Consider the following 19,032-nt stretch of genomic DNA (forward strand, 5'->3'; position numbering starts at 1 on the left):
TCAGCACCAGAGTCTGGTGTGATTACCCAGAGAAAGGCCTTCAGTTGAAACAGTATTACATCGCTACTTGGTGGAGTGATTAATCGTGGGACCGCAGACATCCACACCATTTTCCCAGTGGGGTGATAGAGGAGCAGAAATCAAAAGGCACAGCAGGGGGAAAAGATTCTGCTCTTAACCCAAAGGATGAAATATGCATGCATATCGATTGTCAGGAAGCAAACACTGGAAGGTCCGCAAACTGCCAGAGAAAGATGGATCTGCTTTCCCAAACGAAGGAGGGGGGAGAGTTTGCCCTCAGATATTTCACATTCTTTACAAGAAAGTAAATAAGTCCACATTCAGGTGAGACAGACAAAAAGGGGCCCTTGACTGTGCAAATTTCCATCCATAAAAATAGTGTACAAATATTGTTGCCAGATCCTCAAAGCCCAGATTTACATAAACCTGCAGTCATTTTTCTGCCCAGAACTAGGAGAAACACTTGCATATGCATGCAGAGTGACACTTTCTAATTCCCAGCTTTAATGTATTAGTCAAACTTCTGTTATCAACGGCCCCCGTGAGAAGCATGGTCAAGATGAAGGGAAGAGGAGTACGAGGAGGAATACTGATACAGGAGAGGTACAGATTACAGGTAAAACGAGCAGAATAAAAAGTGTTGTTTCACATTAAACCTAAAACCAGGAAAATATTTAAGTCAATAATTAAATTCGCATTGCAAAAAGCTAACAGCAGGGTATTTAAAAAAAAAATCTATATAAATATATTATTTTATATAAGCAAAGACAAACTACTACAAAACTGAAATCCAGGACCTAAAGAAGAAAACTCTGACTAAAACTATACACGTCATCAGATTATAATTTTATGATTCTAATCAATTTCATACAGTTGTAAGGTTTCAGAGTGGAATTATTTTATCATTATCTTTCACATATACATTATTTTATCATCATCATCTCCCGCGCCCAGCATTTCTCGTTCGTCAAGTCTGTGCTGGGAAGACTGTTGGAGCATGATCTATATGTCAAACATGAGAAACTTTTGTTTTTCCAGCGGACTGTGTCCTTTTTGGGCTACCTCATATCCACGAAGGGAGTGGCCCATCTATTCAGCGATTCCTGGGGTTCGCCAACTATTTCCGGAGATTCATCTGGGGCTTCAGCACGGTGGTTGCGCCTCTTACCTCCCTGCTGTGAGGAGGTCCCCAGCGGCTTCGTTGGATGGTGGAGAGGGTGTTCGAGACAATGAAGGCACGCTTCACCACGGCTCCCGTGCTGGCACATCCCAACACCTCATTCCGGAGTTATAGATGGGCCATGATCTGACTGCGCTGACAGGTTGTCATCACGGCAGGTTAACTCCAGCTGTACCTCCTCCCGCAGTCCGCTGCGGAACACGGTGATCAGAGCCGACTCGTTCCATCCGGTGGAGGCTGCGATAGTCCGGAACTCCAGGGCAAACTCTGAGGCGGTGCTAGATCCCTGGTGTAGTCGGAGTAGACACTCACCCTCCTCCACAGGATGATAAAACACAGAGAGAAAGGAGAGTGAAGCGTTCGTAGGACTCAACCTCGGAGATAACGATGGCAACCCTGTCTCTCCTGGAGGTACAGGTTGCATTGCAGAAGGAATCCCTTGCATCTCGCTGGCGCGCAGTCAAAGCGCAGGGGTATTCCGCAGACCGGCTCAGATGGGACGGAAGCAGGTAGTGGTTGTGTGGGGGCTGGTGCCGGAACCGGTGCTGGAGACTGGAGAGACTGCACATTCCTCTCCAAGCGCAGGATGGTTGCCAGCATGCTGTCCATGGCGCTGCCGAGTCTGGAGAGACAGTTCTTGTGATGCTGGACTGTCTCTACGATTATCGCCACCTCAGCCTTTCCCACTGTCTCCATTTTGTGGGTCGGTCATTCTGTCACGTTTTATTAAAAAAAGTAACAGTCAGTATCTGGTGTGGCCACCAGCTACATTAAGTACTGCAGTGCATCTCCTCCTCATGGACTGCACCAGATTTGCCAGTTCTTGCTGTGAGATGTTACCCCACTCTTCCAGCAAGGCACCTGCAAGTTCCCAGACATTTCTGGGGTTATGGCCCTAGCTCTCACCCTCCGATCCAACAGGTCCCAGACGTGCTGAATGGGATTGAGATCCGGGCTCTTCGCTGGCCATGGCAGAACACTGACATACCGGTCTTGCAGGAAATCACACACAGAACGAGCAGTATGGCTGGTGGCATTGTCATGCTGGAGGGTCATGTCAGGATGAGCCTGCAGGAAGGGTACCACATGAGGGAGGAGAACGTCTTCCCTGTAACACACAGCGTTGAGATTGCCTGCATTGACAACAAGCTCAGTCCTATGATGCTGTGACACAACGCCCCAGACCATGATGGACCCTCCACCTCCAAATCGATCCCGCTCCAGAGCACAGGCTTTGGTGTAACACTCATTCGACGATAGACGCGAATCTGACTATCACCCCCGGTGAGACAAAACCACGACTCGTCAGTGAAGAACACTTTTTGCCAGTCCTGTCTGGTCCAGCGATGGTGGGTTTGTGCCCATAGGCGACATTGTTGCCAGTGATGTCTGGTGAGGACCTGCATTACAACAGGCCTACAAGCCCTCAGTCCAGCCTCTTTTAGCCTATTGCGGACAGTCTGAGCACTGATAAAGGGATTGTGCATCCCTGGTGTAACTCAGGCAGTTGTTGTTGCCATCCTGTACCTGTCCCGCAGGTGTGATGTTCGGATGTACCGATCCTGTGCAGGTGTTGTTACACATGGTCTGCCACTGCAAGGACGATCAGCTGTCCGTCCCATCTCCCTGTAGCACTGTCTTAGGCGTCTCACAGTACGGACATTGCATTTTATTGCCCTGGCCACATCTGCAGTCCTCGTGCCTCCTTGCAGCATGCCTAAGGCACGTTCACGCAGATGAGCAGGGACCCTGGGCATCTTTCCTTTTAAAATACACAGGGATGTAACCCAGACAAAAGAGCGAGGTTTAAACCTCTAAAGATTACACGAAACGAGACTTGTAACAACACGGGACGAGAGCCGTAATAACACTACATGGGACTAGTCCCGAAATAGTGCACAATACACGAAGCACGAAAGCCGAAACAACAAAGCACAGGTACTCACAAGACCAAGGGACATGGGAACAATAACCGGCAAGGATAAATCTTCTTATGGCTTGGGGGCAGTATTTCGACGTCTGGATGAGAAGCGTGCCCAAAGTAAACTGCCTGTTCCCCAGGCCCAGAAGCTAGGATATGCATATATTGGTAGATTTGAATAGAAAACACACTAAAGTTTCCAAAAATGTAAAAATAATGTCTGTGAGTATACCAGAACTGATACGGCAGGCGAAAACCTGAGGAAAATCCATCCAGGAAGTGGGATTTATTTGATGTGGGTAGTTTTCAATTGAATGCCTATTGAGTATCTAATGGGTTAGGACCCAGATTGCAGTTCATATGGCTTCCACTAGATGTCAACAGTCGTTAGACATTGTTTCAGGCTTGTTTTCTGAACAATGAAGAAGAATGAGTCCTTTCTGTCAGTGGACTGTAGAATCATGCAATGCTGCTTTGCGCGTGTGACCGAGTGTGCGCCCTTCGTTGTTTTTCCTTTCTATTGAATAAGCTATTGTCCGGTTGAAATATTAGCGATTATTTAGACAATTGACAACCTGAAGATTAATTATAAACATCGCTTGACATGTTTTGACGAACTTTACCGGTACTATTAGGATGTATTCGTCTGCATGTTTGGACCGCCTTTGATCCACTGGATTACTGAACAAAATGCACCAACAAAACAGAGTTTTTGGGATATAAAGAGGGACTTTACACATTTATTGTGTAGTTGGGAACTCTTGTGAGTGCAACCAGATGAAGATTTTCAAAGGTAAGTGATTAATTTTATCGCTATTTCTGACTTTCGTGCATTTCTACTTGGTTGGAAAATGTTTGTATGCTTTTGTAAAGGGGGGCTGTCCTCAGATAATCACATTGTATGCTTTCGCAGTAAAGCCTTTTAGAAATCTGACAAAGCTGCCGGATTAACAAGAAGTTAATCTTTAAACTGATGTATAACACTTGTATTTTTATGAATGTTTTATGACTATTTCTGTATTTTGAATTTGGCACTCTGCTATTTCATCGGATGTTGTTGAGGTGGGTCGCTAGCGGAACGCCTGCGCCAGGGAGGATAATGGGGAACAGTGGGCACATATATAACATACCAATCAGGGGGAATGGGAACCAGGTGTGTGTAATGAGACAAGACAGTCCGGGGTTGGTGGTAATGAATCCAGCCGGTGAAGTAGACCTCCGAATCTGGTGCAAGGAATGAGCAGCAGTACCAGTACTGGGGGAATCTGTGACACCTGTAATGTTTCAAGTGTTACGTATGTTAATTTATGTCAAATATTAGGTATTTTAAATGAGTGTTTTGCAATTATTAGTAAATTCTTAATTTCTTCAGTTTTATCTGTGAGCAAGAATATATATACACTCAAACTCAGTACACCTTCCCATTCTAAAAACTAATATGGAAGCTTAACGACTATAAATCATTTTTACCATTATGATAATATTGTGCCTCCGGTAGGCGTATTAACATCAATAATGGTAACACCGATTAGACATTTTAAGTTCGAGGATTTTCTTAAATGGAGGCCACAGATGCTAAAATCTAAGCTTTAAAAATAATTTATAAAAGTGATATGATTAATCATTTTGGTCCGAATGTTATTTCCCTTCATTTTAAATGAGTAACACAAAATGACAGTTTGGATTTAGACACACCAAATTGTCAATGGAATCCTCAAATGTATAACATACAGTGCATTCGGAAAGTATTAGGACTACTTCCTTAATCTACATTTTCTTACGTTACAGCCTTATTCTAAATTGGATGAAATACATTTTCCTCTCATCAATCTACACACAATATCCTATAAAGACAAGGCGAACATCGTTTTTATTTTTTGTGTGCAAATTTAGCAAAAACAGAAATCTATTATTTACATAAGTATTTAGCCTCGTTATGAGACACGAAATTGAGCTTATGTGCATCCTATTTCCATTGACCATCCTTGAGATGTTTCTACAACTTGATTGGAGTCCACTTGTGGTAAATTCAATTGATTGGACATTATTTGGAAAGGCAAAAACCAAGCCACGAGGTCGAAGGAATTGTTCGTAGAGCTCCAAGACAGGATTGTGTCTAGGCACAAATCCGGGGAAGGGTACCAAAGAAATTATGTAGCATTGTAGGTCCCTTAGAACACAGTGGCCTCCATTATTCCCAAATGGAATACGTTTGTAACCACAAAGACTCTTCCTATAGCTGGCTGCTCAGCCAAACCAAGTAATCGGGGGAGAAGGGCCTTGGTCAGGGAGGTGACCAAGAACCCGATGATCACCCTGAAAGAGTTCCTCTGTGGTGATGGGAAAACATTCCAGAAGGACAACCATCTCTGAAGCACTCCACCAATCAGGCTTTAATGGCAGAGTGGCCAGACGGAAGCCATTCCTCAGTAAAAGGCACATGACAGCCTGCTTGGCGTTTGCAAAAAGGCACCTAAAGAACTGACCATGAGAAACAAAATTCTCTGGTCTGATGAAACCAAGAATGAACTCGTTGGCCTGAATGCCAACTATCATGTCTGGAGGAAACCTGGAACCATCCCTACAGTGAAGCATGGTGGTGGCAGTATCATGCTGTTTTTCAGAGGCAGGGACTGGGAGACTAGTCAGGATCGAGGGAAAGATGAACGGAGCAAAGAACAGAGAGATCCTTGATGAAAACCTGCTCCTTAGAGCTCAAGACCTCTGACTAGTGATGCACCAATATTACATTTTTGGCTGATACCGATATTGGATATTTTCCTTGCGCTGTCCGGGTTTGGCCGGGGTAGGCCATCATTGTAAATAAGCATTTGTTCTTAACTGACTTGCCTAGTTAAATAAAGGTTACACACACACACCACACTGACCCAAAAGTTATTTTGTTGGCATTTACGTATGTCCCCATTACCAGTAAAACATAATCAAAACCTATTTCTTTCACTTACTTGCTGCGCTGTTTCGTTGTTCATTTGTTCAGTCGTTTCATTCTCAACTAGGATTTCATCATACATGTCAAGCAGTGAAGTTTCAGCTGTCTGTCTGTGGCCTCTTCCTCGGTGCGCACTGTCACGAAGTCCGTTTCCATCTTGTCCAGCTATGTATGTAACATTTCACGTAAACCCTGTTTCTTGTATGCATCGAAGTAGCGGTCCTTTACAAATCATCGAGCATGGTGGCGACACAGTAAAGAGAGAATGCCACCGAATCGCTTGTTCACAGCCTGTCGGCAGTTTTGTTGAGCAGGCATGGCATTGAGCAATGCCATGACAGAGGGTATCACGTCTTCTGCAGGCACAGTTGATGAGCTTATTTCTCGAGTCAGTTGTTCTAATGGAGCTAGCTAGTGTGTTCATGTTTCCAGTTTCAAACATGTTCTCAAATGCCAGCACATTCATGAGCATGCAATCCTCGACGACCTACTGTGCTGTCAGACTCAGCATGCTCATGGGGCTGATATCGCTGGTCCAAATGTCAGTCGTGAAGCTAATAGCAGTGACGCTATTACTGTGTAACTCCTGTAGGGTAACATCTGAAAAACAGCGCACTTGGTAGTGTGTCCCAGTGCTCGACCAGTCGGCGAAAGCCAACATCACCCACGACAGAGAACGGTTGATTGTCAAGGGCAATGAATTCCATTATCTTGGCGTTAATGGATTACGCCTTTGAGTTGTTTCGCTGAACTTTTATTACTCTTTCAAATGACGACTCGACTTGTTGACTGCTCGGTACACACAGCAGACATTGTGGGCTAGGTTAGGAATGCTGTGTTGCACGTGTAGCACAACATTTTACATGGCATTATTACATCATGTACCTACGTTATATAGGTATGCATGTCAGCTTTGACTTCAGTTTTGCACATTGGCGTTAAACTGGACATTGGGCCAATGTTGATGTTGGTATTTTTAGCTAATATCGGAATCGGCTAATACCGATTCCGATATGTTCACCGATATATTGTGCATCCCTACCTCAGACTGGGACGAAGGTTCACCTTCCAATAGGACAACGACCCTAAGCACACAGCCAAGACAAAGCAGGAGTGGCTTCGGGACAAGTCTCTGAATGTCCTTGAGTGACCCAGCCAGAGCCCGGACTTGAACCCGATCTAACATCTCTGGAGAGACCTGAAAATAGCTGTGCAGCAGTGCTCCCCATCCAACCTAACATCGCTTGAGAGGATCTGCAGAGACAAACGAGAGAAACTCCCCAAATACAGGTGTGCCAAGCTTGCAGCATCATACCCAAGACTCAAGGCTGTAATTGCTGATTAAAGGGTCTGAATACTTATTGCAAATGTCATATTTCAGTAGCTTATTTTATAAATGTGCAACATTTTCTAAAAAGCTGTTTTTTTGTCATTATGGGTTATTGTGTGTAGATTGACGAGGAAAAATATTTTTTTTATCCATTTTAGAATAAGGCTGTAACGTAAGAAAATATGGAAAAAGTCAAGGGGTCTGAATACTTTCCGAAGGCAATTTTGCATAATAAGGCAGATTATGGAGAACTGCGTCTGAGAAAACTGACTAAGTAAGTATAATGCATGTATTGAATGGAATAAAAGATTGATGTTATGGTAAAAGTAGTCATTTTTTGTTTGTTTGTTGCATCCTCATGTATCCAAACAGTAATGAACAGGATCTTTGAATAATGAGTTTATCATGTTTATAGAAATATAGGACAAAAGGTACAATGAGTATATTTTTCACAAGTTAGCAGGTGGTACACTATGGACAGATGTTGGGGGATCAGGCTGTCCAAGTTGACCATGGAATCTGCTGTGGGGTACAGGATGTCCTTTGGTGTCTCACCAGTCTAGGTGCTGGGAAAGAGACAGGCACTCAATCATGTAAAGACAAATTCAAATTGACACTCCATGATGATGAAGAGAAAAAAAGTTTCAGTGGAATCTAGTAGTGTTGAGAGGGATCACACCCGAGGTCAAAAAGGGAGATGGGACAAGGTAGTCTAGGAAGTAGCAGAGCAAGACACGTTCATCATAGATTGAGGGTCATGCAGAAGAGCTCAACTCCTCCGCTGAGGGCAGGACAGGATTTGACTGGACACAAACTATTACACAACAGTTAAATAAAAAATAGCTATTTTGTCTAACTTAGTCAAAGCAGGTTGTGAAATAGATGTACATTAATATGATATATTAGTTCAGTTTCTGGTTAAACATGGCATTTATCCAAACATGAGAGGGTTACTCACACACAGTGTTGGAAAAAGGATCAGAGCAGTGATTGAATAAGGGTATGAGGCAAGACTATGTGTTCAGAGGCTTGACTTCAGGACATGACAGGACAGGGGTTGATGACTTCAGGGGCTTGACTTTAGGACATGGTAGGACAGGGGTTGATGACTTCAGGGGCTTGACTTCAGGACACGACAGGACAGGGGTTGATAACTTCAGGGGCTTGACTTCAGGACACGACAGGACAGTGGTTGATGACTTCAGGAGCTTGACTTCAGGACACGACAGAACAGGGGTTGATGACTTCAGGGGCTTGACTTCAGGACACTACAGGACAGTGGTTGATGTCTTTAGGGGCTTGACTTCAGGACACGACAGGACAGGGGTTGATGACTTCAGGGGCTTGACTTCAGGACAGGGGATGATGACTTCAGGGGCTTGACTTCAGGACACGACAGGACAGGGGTTGATGACTTCAGGGGCTTGACTTCAGGACACGACAGGACAGGGGTTGACGTCTTTAGGGGCTTGACTTCAGGACACGACAGGACAGGGGTTGATGACTTCAGGGGCTTGACTTCAGGACACGACAGGACAGGGGTTGATGACTTCAGGGGCTTGACTTCAGGACACGACAGGACAGGGGTTGATGACTTCAGGGGCTTGACTTCAGGACACGACAGGACAGGGGTTGATGACTTCAGGGGCTTGACTTCAGGACAGGGGTTGATGTCTTCAGGGGCTTGACTTTAGGACACGGCAGGACAGGGGTTGATGACTTCAGGGGCTTGACTTCAGGACACAACAGACTCATCATGGATGGAGGGGTGTGGAGATGTCCTCAACTCTTCCGCCGAGGACAGGACAGGATTTGACTGGGAACCACAAAAAAACTGTACAATTCAATTCAAGGGGCTTTATTGGCATGGGAAACATATGTTAACATTGCCAAAGGAAGTGAAGTAGATAATATACAAAAGTGAAATAAACAAAAATGAACAGTAAACATTACACTCACAGAAGTTACAAAAGTCATATTATGTATATATACAGTATTGTAACGATGTACAAATGGTTAAAGTACATGAGGGAAAATAAACAAGCATAAATGTGGGTTGTATTGACAATCGTGTTTGTTCATCACTGGTTGACCTTTTCTTTTGGCAACAGGTCACAAATCTTGCTGCTGTGATGGCACACTGTGGTATTTCACCCAGTAGATATGGGAGTTTATCAAAATCAGGTTTGTTTTCGAATTCTTTGTGGGGATCGGTGTAATCTGAGGGAAATATGTGTCTCTAATATGGTCATAAATTGGGCAGGAAGTTAGGAAGTGCAGCTCAGTTCCCACCTCATTTTGTGGGCAGTGGGCACATAGCCTGTCTTCTCTTGAGAGCCAAGGCTGCCTATGGCGACCTTTCTCAATAGCAATGCTCACTGAGTCTATACATAGTCAAAGCTTTCCTTAAGTTTGTGTCAGTCACAGTGGTCAGGTATTCTGCCACTGTGTACTATCTGTTTATGGCCAAATAGTAATATTAGTAATAAAATTAATTATTTCCAATGTGTCAAGTAATTATCTTATTATTTTCTCATGATTTGGTTGGGTCTAATTGTGTTGCTGTCCTGGGGCTCTGTGGGGTGTGTTTGTGAACAGAGCCCCAGGACCAGCTTGCTTAGGGGACTCTTCTCCAGGTTCATCTCTCTGTAGGTGATTGCTTTGTTATGGAAGGTTTTAGGTGGTTGTATAAGTTAATGTCTCTTTTCTGGATTTTGATAATTAGCGGGTATCGGCCTAACTCTGCTCTGTATGCATTATTTGGTGTTCTACGTTGTACACTGAGGATGTTTTTGCAGAATTCTGCATGCAGAGTCTCAATTTGGTGTTTGCCCCATTTTGTGAATTCTTGGTTGGTGAGCAGACCCCAGACCTCACAACCATAAAAGGCAATGGGTTCTATAACTGAATCCAGCGACTCCTGTGGCGGGCCGGGCGCAGTGCGCGCTAACCAAGGTTGCCAGGTGCACGGTGTTTCCTCCGACACATTGGTGCGGCTGGCTTCCGGGTTGGATGCGCGCTGTGTTAAGAAGCAGTGGGGCTTGGTTGGGTTGTGTATCGGAGGACGCATGACTCTCAACCTTCGTCTCTCCCGTACCCGTACGGGAGTTGTAGCGATGAGACAAGACAGTAGCTACTAAACAATTGGATACCACGAAATTGGGGAGAAAACGGGGTAAAAAAATAAATAAAAATAAAAAACTAACATCTTATGCTTCACGGAGTCGTGGCTGAACGATGACAATATTAACATACAGCAGGATAGAACAATGGCGGATTATGTATTTTGTAAATAACAGCTGGTGCACAATACTGTATCTAAGGAAGTCTCGAGCTATTGCTCGCCTGAGGTTGAGTATATCATGATAAGCTGTAGACCACACTACCTACCGAGAGAGTTCTCATCTGTATTCTTTGTTGCTGTTTACATACCACCTCAGTCAGAGGTTGGCACTAAGATAGCATTGAAAATGCTCACCCAGAGGTGGCGCTCCTAGTAGCCGGGGACTTTAATACAGGGGAACTTAAGTCAGTTTGACCAAATTTCTATCAGCATGTTAAATGTGTAACCTGAGGGAAAAGATCTCTGGACCACCTATACTCCCCACACAGAGACGCATACAAAGCTCTCCCTCGCCCTCTATTTGGCAAATCTGACCATAATTCCATCCTCCTGATTCCTGCTTACAAGCAAAAATGTAAGCAGGAAGCACCAGTGACTAGATCAATAAAAAAGTGGTCAGATGAAGCAGATGCTAAGCTACAGGACAGTTTTGCTGGCACGGACTGGAATATGTTCCGGGATTCCTCCAATGGTATTGAGGAGTACACCACATCTGTCATTGGCTTTATCAATAAGTGCATCGATGATGTTGTCCCCACAGTGACCGTATGTACATACCCCAAACAGAAGCCATGGATTATAGGCAGCATCCGTACTGAGCTAAAGGCTAGAGCTGTCGCTTTCAAGGAGCGGGACTAACCCGCAAGCGTATAAGAAATATCGCTACGCCCTCCGACGAACCATCAAACAGGCAAAGCATCAATACAGGACTAAGATCGAGTCGTATTACACCAGTTCTGATGCTCGTCAGATGTGGCAGGGCTTGCACCCATTACAGACTACAAAGGGAAGCACAGCCAAGAGCTGCCCAGTGACACAAGACAAGCTAAACTACTTCTATGATCGCTTCGAAGCAAATAACACTGAAACATGCATGAGAGCACCAGCTGTACCGGAAGACTGTGTGATCATGCTCTCCGCAGCCGATGTGAGTAAGATCTTAGACAGGTCAACATTCACAAGGCCGCAGGGCCAGACAGATTACCAGGATGTGTACTGCGAGCATGCGCTGACCAACTAACAAGTGTCTTCACTGGCATTTTCAACCTGTCCGAGTCTGTACTATCAACGTTTCAAGCAGACCACCATAGTGCCTGTGCCCAAGAACACTAAGGTAACCTGCCTAAATGACTACTGACCCGTAGCACTCAAGTCTGTAGCCATGAAGTGCTTTGAAAGGCTGGTCATGGCTCACATCAACGCCATCATCACGAAACCCTAGACCCACTCTAATTCGCATACCGCCCCAACAGATCCACAGATGATGCAATCACTATTGCACTCCACACTGCCCTTTCCCAACTGGACAAAAGGAACACCTGTGTGAGAATGCTGTTCATTGACTACAGCTCAGCGTTCAACACCATAGTGCCCTCAAAGCTCATCAATAAAATAAGGACTCTGGGACTAAATACCTCCCTCTGCAACTGGATCCTGGACTTCCTGACAGGCCGCCCCCAGGTGGTAAGGGTAGGTAGCAACACATCTGCCATGCTGATCCTCAACACAGGGGCTCCTCAGGAGTGCGTGCTCAGCCCCCTCCTGTTGTCCCTGTTCACTCATGCCTGCATGGCCAGGCACGACTCCAACACCATCATTACATTTGCAGATGACACAACAGTGATAGGCCTGATCACCGATGACAACGAGACAGCCTATAGGGAGGAGGTCAGAGACCTGGCCGTATGGTGCCAGGACAACAACCTCTCCCTCAACGTGATCAAGACAAAGGAGATGATTGTGGAGTACGGGAAAAAGAGGACCGAGCACGCCCCCATTCTCATTGACGGGGCTGCAGTGGAGTAGGTTGAGAGCTTCAAGTTCCTTGGTGTCCACTTCACCAACAAACTAACATGGTCCAAGCACACCAAGACAGTCGTGAAGCGGGCACAACAAAACCTATTTCCCCTCAGGAAACTAAAAAGATTTGGCATGGGTCCTCAGATCCTCAAAAGTTTCTACAGCTGGAACATCGAGAGCATCCGGACCGGTTGCATCACTGCCTGGTATGGCAACTGCTCGGCATCCGACCGCAAGGCACTACAGAGGGTAGTGCGAACGGCCCAGTACATCACTGGGGCCAAGCTTCCTGCCATCCAGGACCTCTATACCAGGCGGTGTTAGAGGAAGGCCATAACAATTGCCAAAGACTCCAGCCACCCTAGTCATATTTGGTTCTCTCTGCTACAGCACGGCAAGCGTTACCGGAGCACCAAGTCTAGGTCCAATAGGCTTCAAAACAGCTTCTATCCCCAAGCCATAAGACTCCTGAACATCTAGTCAAATGGCTACCCAGACTATTTGCATTGCGCCCCCACCCTCTCCACACCCCTGCCACCCTCTGTTGTCATCTATGCATAGTCACTTTAATAACTCTACCTACATGTACATACTATCTCAACTAACCGGTGCCCCCGCACATTGTGTCTGTACCGGCACCCCTCTGTATATATTGTTATTTTTTACTGCTGCTCTTTAATTACTTGTTAACTGTATCTCTTATTCTTATCTGTGTTTTTTTTAAACTGCACTGTTGGTTAGGGGCTCGTAAGTAAGTATTTCACTGTAAGGCCTAGCAACTGTCACCATGGGCGATGACTGTACTACATGCCTCTACTTCCTGGTAGCCGTCACCATGGTGGCCATGAATGGCATGAGGACCGAGGAGATGGAGAGTTACTCACTATGGTCATGGCTAATGGCTGTATTCGCCATATGACCAATGAATTAAGTGCCACATTTTAATGTTATTTAATGTTTAATGTTATTTAACAAAGATAATAATTACACCTGTTGTATTCGGCGCATGTGACTAATAAAATTTGATTTTGATTTGATATAACTGCCAAAATAAAGCAAACACCAACAAAGTGTCTTAATACGGCGCTGGGCCACCACGAGCCGCCAGAACAGTTTCAATGTGCCTTGGTATAGATTCTACAAGTGTCTGGAACTCTATTGGAGGGATGCAATACTATTCTTCCATAAGAAATTCCATCATTTGGTGTTTTGTTGATTGTGGTGGAAAATGCTGTCTCGGACGCCGCTCCAGAATCTCCCATAAGTGTTCAATTGAGTTGAGATCTGGTGACTGACCCACACACACGAAACCCCCTATGCTCCTTTGAAATAAGATCCATTTAAGATATACAATATATTGTACCACACCCCCATTCCATGAATTAAACTTCGACCTACAAGCACCATCACCCACTTATCCCAAGGCAGCTCAACTACCCTGTAAGTTGTGCCAAGAGACCAATTTTTTGGGGGGGACAAGCCATGCTTTAAAACATGTTTACATGAATTCTGATTATTTCCAGGAATACACAAATTGCTGAAATATGTGTTGATATCTTTGTTATAAAGAATACTATTTCCCTTGATGTAATGATGCTAAATGTATAAAATGGCTCAACATACCCAATTCTAATCTATATCTTTGTAGTGAGTGATTTTCAAGCCAGTAACACAATGACATAAAACTGAGGGACATACATGACACAAGTAACAAAAAATAAAAATATTTTATTTTATTTATCTATACATTATATTTAATACTTTTGTTCACTTTCTAGCATTCAAAATAACAGATCTCTAATTTGCTTACCTTATGTACTTTAAAGATTGCATAAACAAAGTTTTGCAAATAAAGGACTTTCATTGTTTTATCATTGATAAACAGATCAATATGAACTAAAACATGTATGATGTGTGACTATGTCATTTTAAAGTGTTTTTCATGGTTGCAAAGTCCAGGGCCGCAAATACCACTGTAATTCAAGAAAAACCCACCAAGCACATGTTTTTAAGTGCATGGACAAACTGTTACAAACTGTCACAACATACAGGTGGAGGATAGTAGGTATTTAGATACTTCCAATTTATTAAAAGACACACACACACACACACACACACACACACACACACACACACACACACACACACACACACACACACACACACACACACACACACACACACACACACACACACACACACACACACACACACACACACACACACACACTGAGCTGCAGTCAGCCAGGGAAACTGCTAAACTGACGAGCTCTCCCCTGTCATTTCATTGCCCCGCTCCTCTCTCTCTTCTTTCCCCCTTCCTCCTCCTCTCCTGTGCTGGCCTGGAGGGGATATGAATAATTCGGCTGATTTCCCTGTAAAGGCAGGGCCTCTAATTCAATCATGTGGCCGGGTTTGATCAATGACTCTTCAGCAGCTACAGCACCAGCCTATCAGCCTCCATCCCCTGGTTAAGACATGTGGGCTCTTTCAACTCCCTCAAAACTCCCATCACCATGCTAAAATGTACCACCACACACTGCAAACAGTTCTCCAACAGGTGCAAATACACTCATTCACCTGGAACTGAAAACAGATATAAACTCACCAAGGCAAGGCAAAGACATTTGAAATGTCACACTCCAGTGAGAGCAAGATAACAAAGAAAGGAAGCAAGAGAGAAAGAGAGAATTTGACCCAACACACAAACAAACAATATCCTCTTCCGGTATTCACTCAATTTGAGGTAGTCACTCTGGGCTAGGGCTTATCCCAGAAATTGCCTGAGAGTAGGTGAGTTTCATGACGTGTGTGTGCATCCTCTTTCAAGTCCTCCAGAGGAGAGGACTGGGAGCCCTTACTTGGACAAATTATTGTTATTTTATTGTGTTACCATTTCCTTTTTTTTTCTTCCTTTCTTACTTTTTAACTGTGCGTTGTTGGGTGGGGGCTCGTAAGTAAGCATTTCACAGTAAAGTCTACGCCTGTTGTATTCGGTGCATGCGACAAATACAATTTGATTTGATTCACAGGTCACAGCTGGAAGTAGTCAGAGGACGTCATATCTTTACTCCATATCCCCAGAGCATTCCGTATGGAGAAGATGTGAAATGTACCAACCTTATGTCCTCAACTTTATAGCACCCTATAGATCACCAAATACTAAGACGCACATTAGCACCAGAGAGTGGTGTTCACAACTGTATGTGTGCTGGGCGATCTGCCCCTTCATGTTGCATTTTTATTTTACCTTTATTTAACTAGGCAAGTCAGTTAAGAACAAATTATTGTCTTCAACGACGGCCTAGGAACAGTGGGATTGATCAAATGAAAGAAGTTATTCACATACTGCAGGCCTCCATGACAGGCTCAGTATGATTAGAGAGGAGAAGGAATTAGAATATGACACACACAAACATAAAACACACACACACACACTACATGGCTCTATGCTAAAAAAAACAAGGCGTGAATCTGTGGAGGTAGCTAGTCTCGTGAGGTAGATTCCCCAAGTCCCCTATGGTGAGTAATTTCCACACAGCCATGCAGCACTTGGCTATTTTTATATTGTAAATCAGGAAAATGTTATTTTTCTCCCTGGGCCTCCCATGTGTAATCAGCTGCGGTATGGGCTGGGCGTCTCTAGCAATGGCCCATGGAGAAGCAGCCTCACCAGGTGGCCCCATGGGAGGGAGGTGTCTACATGTCCCTGCTCATTTAAGAGACAGATTAAAGCTTTCTCAGCTCAGCTGCACAGCAGGGACCAGCCACTAACTACCTATTTGACTTAAAGAGAAGGACCAGCACTGTGCTATGTGATCAGCACTGTGACCAGCACTGTGCTATGCATTCAGTACTGCAAGGTAGGCTCTTGTTATGGAAACCAAAACGTCAATACCTTGCTCTCACTGCCTCTCGCTCACCCCCCCAGCCCATGTCTCTTCATCCTCCTCTCCATGTCTCTACTATAGTGACACTGCAGCACTATTTACAGCACTATATTGCATGGTATAAAGCAATAGCATGTAATCTTTTAGAGACTCCCAGTATGATGTCACCATCTAAAAGCTGTAATAGGTCAAAAGGGACACTGTCATCACAACGTAAATAACTTCACAGGAGGCATCTGGGAATACCCACCAGCAGCAGCCCCAGCTCACCATCAACCCACCAGCAGCAGCCCCAGCTCACCATCAACCCACCAGAAGCAGCCCTAGCTCACCATCAACCCACCAGAAGCAGCCCCAGCTCACCATCAACAAACCAGCAGCAGCCCGAGCTCACCATCAACCCACCAGAAGCAGCCCCAGCTCACCATCAACCCACCAGAAGCAGTCCCAGCTCACCATCAACCCACCAGCAGCAGCCCCAGTGAAGGTGTAGGCTATATGTCATGGATTTATTAGACTTTTTAAAATGGCTTGTAGGCTATGTGTGGAAGCCCGGAGATCCAAAATGTGTTTATGTTAATTAACGGTCAATTACCATGAAACCGACAGATATTTGCTTGACAATCACCGCCACAGCCCTATGTGGGAGTGCCCTGCAGTTAAACACTTTTGGGAAAAAGTTTTTTTTCAACCATTATGTTACTTAATGATGATTGAATCTCTCAATCAAATAAGAGAAGCTTACTTCCAGCAGGTAGCACTGCTGCTAAATAAATCAGCTCTAGGAAGAGTCTCGGTGTTCCAAACGTCTTCCATTTAAGAATGATGGAGGCCACTGCGTCCTTGGGACCTTCAATGATGCAGACGTTTTTTGGTACCCTTCCCCAGATCTGTGCCTCGACACAATCCTGTCTCGGAGCTCTACGGACAATTCCTCTGACCTCGTGGCTTGGTTTTTGCTCTGGCTTGGTTTTTGCTCTGACATGCACTGTCAACTGTGGGACCTTATATATTGGGCTCCCGAGTGGCGCAGCTGTCTAAGGCACTGCATCTCAGTGCTTGAGGAGTCACTACCAGACAACCTGGTTAGAATCCAGGCTGTATCATAACCGGCTGTGATTGGGAGTCCCATAGGGCGGCGCACAATTAGTCCAGCATCGTCCGGGTTTGGCCGGTGTAGGCCGTCATTGTAAATAATAATTTGTTCTTAACTGACTTGCCTAGTTAGATAAAGGTTTAAAAAAGGTGGACAGGTGGGCTCCAATCAAATTGAAAAAACATCTCAATGGAAACAGGATGCAACCTGAGCTCAATTTCAAGTCTCATAGCAAAGGGTCTGATTTTTTTGTTTTTAATACATTTGCAAACATATTCACTTTTTTTTTTCTCGCTTTGTCATTATGGGGTATTGTGTGTAGATCGCTGAGGAAATTGTTTTATTTAATCGATTTTAGAATAAGGCTGTAACATAAAATGTGGAAAAGTCAAGGGGTCTGAATAGTTTCCCAAGGCACTGTACAAAGCAATTATATTTAATTAAAATGTTGTTACTTTGAGTCACAGGGGGCCGGGTTGGTACAGGGGTGGGTTCTCTGGTCGTAGTGGGGGGATGGCGGGGGGATTGGGGGGAATGTAAGGAGAGACTCAGGGGATGGACACGTGATGAGCAACCTAGTTTTCTGGGTGTGACGGGAGCGGGCAGGAGGCATGCTTTCTTCAGGTAGAGGGGTAGGGAAGATGAAGATGTGGGAAACATGGTTTCTGGGTTGGGAGGGAGGGAGGGAGAATGCTGTAGGTCTACAGAAGACACACTGGGCTGGATGCTGCAGTAGGTCTACATATATATATTACTCATTTAGCTATTCTTCAGAGTGACTTACTGGAGCAACTAGGGTTAAGGGCCTTGCTCAAGGGCACATTAGCAGATTTTTAACCTAGTAGATTCAAACCAGAGACCTTTCGGTCACTGGCCCAACACTCTTAACCGCTAGGATATCTTCACAAAGAATGAAGACATCTCACCAGGAGTATCACCCGTTCCACACCATATGCATGTATGGTACATCCCTAGTTTCATACACAGAGTCCTGTATCTCTATAGAAGAACTCTGGGGCCTGTGGGGATTGGTGAGGAATATTTATCCCCTGGGGAGTTCCTCAATGACGCGATCATAATTAGTATTAGGCTGAATATAATTCCTAGGATAATTGATGTTATAGCCTCTACCTCTCTATTAAAAGGCCTTTTATATTATTATGAACACATAGCTTATTGGCTCTGACTTGACCTTGGGTCTGAGTTGGACTACAGTACTGTAGTCTAGGCTTGGGTGGTACCGAGATTTTCATACTGCCAACCCAGGATTTACATATTACTGTCATGGGCTAAAAACACAAAAAAAAGCCCTTTGGGCGTCTATTACCAAAATGATAAAAATAATTAGGACAAGTAATAGTGAATTCTCATGAATGCTTTTAGCTAAATGTTAACGAACACAAATTAAAAAACTAATTGCAAATATAGGCAAATCCAGCTCATGAAGTTATACAATTATAGTCAAAAATCCCAGATTACCGATATTTAACATTTTAGTGAC

The 19,032-nt window shown here is 44.5% G+C and overlaps 1 protein-coding gene across 4 annotated transcripts in view; it reads right to left on the minus strand.

Moving 5' to 3' along the window:
• Positions 1-19,032, minus strand: part of LOC139371043 (solute carrier family 66 member 2) — an 86,727-nt gene that overhangs the window by 15,817 nt on the left and 51,878 nt on the right. The window contains exon 5 of one of the 4 annotated variants that reach the window (XM_071111109.1): positions 7,789-9,218. The exons of 2 other annotated variants lie outside the window; for them this stretch is intronic. In XM_071111109.1, the coding sequence (XP_070967210.1) occupies positions 9,185-9,218 (34 nt within the window). In that variant the 3' untranslated portion in view covers positions 7,789-9,184. Of the gene's footprint in view, positions 1-7,788; positions 9,219-19,032 lie in introns of those variants that run through there. One more of the 4 variants, XM_071111101.1, reaches the window with a different exon arrangement.

This window comes from Oncorhynchus clarkii, chromosome 2 (assembly GCF_045791955.1).
Source record: "Oncorhynchus clarkii lewisi isolate Uvic-CL-2024 chromosome 2, UVic_Ocla_1.0, whole genome shotgun sequence".
NCBI lineage: Eukaryota > Metazoa > Chordata > Actinopteri > Salmoniformes > Salmonidae > Oncorhynchus > Oncorhynchus clarkii.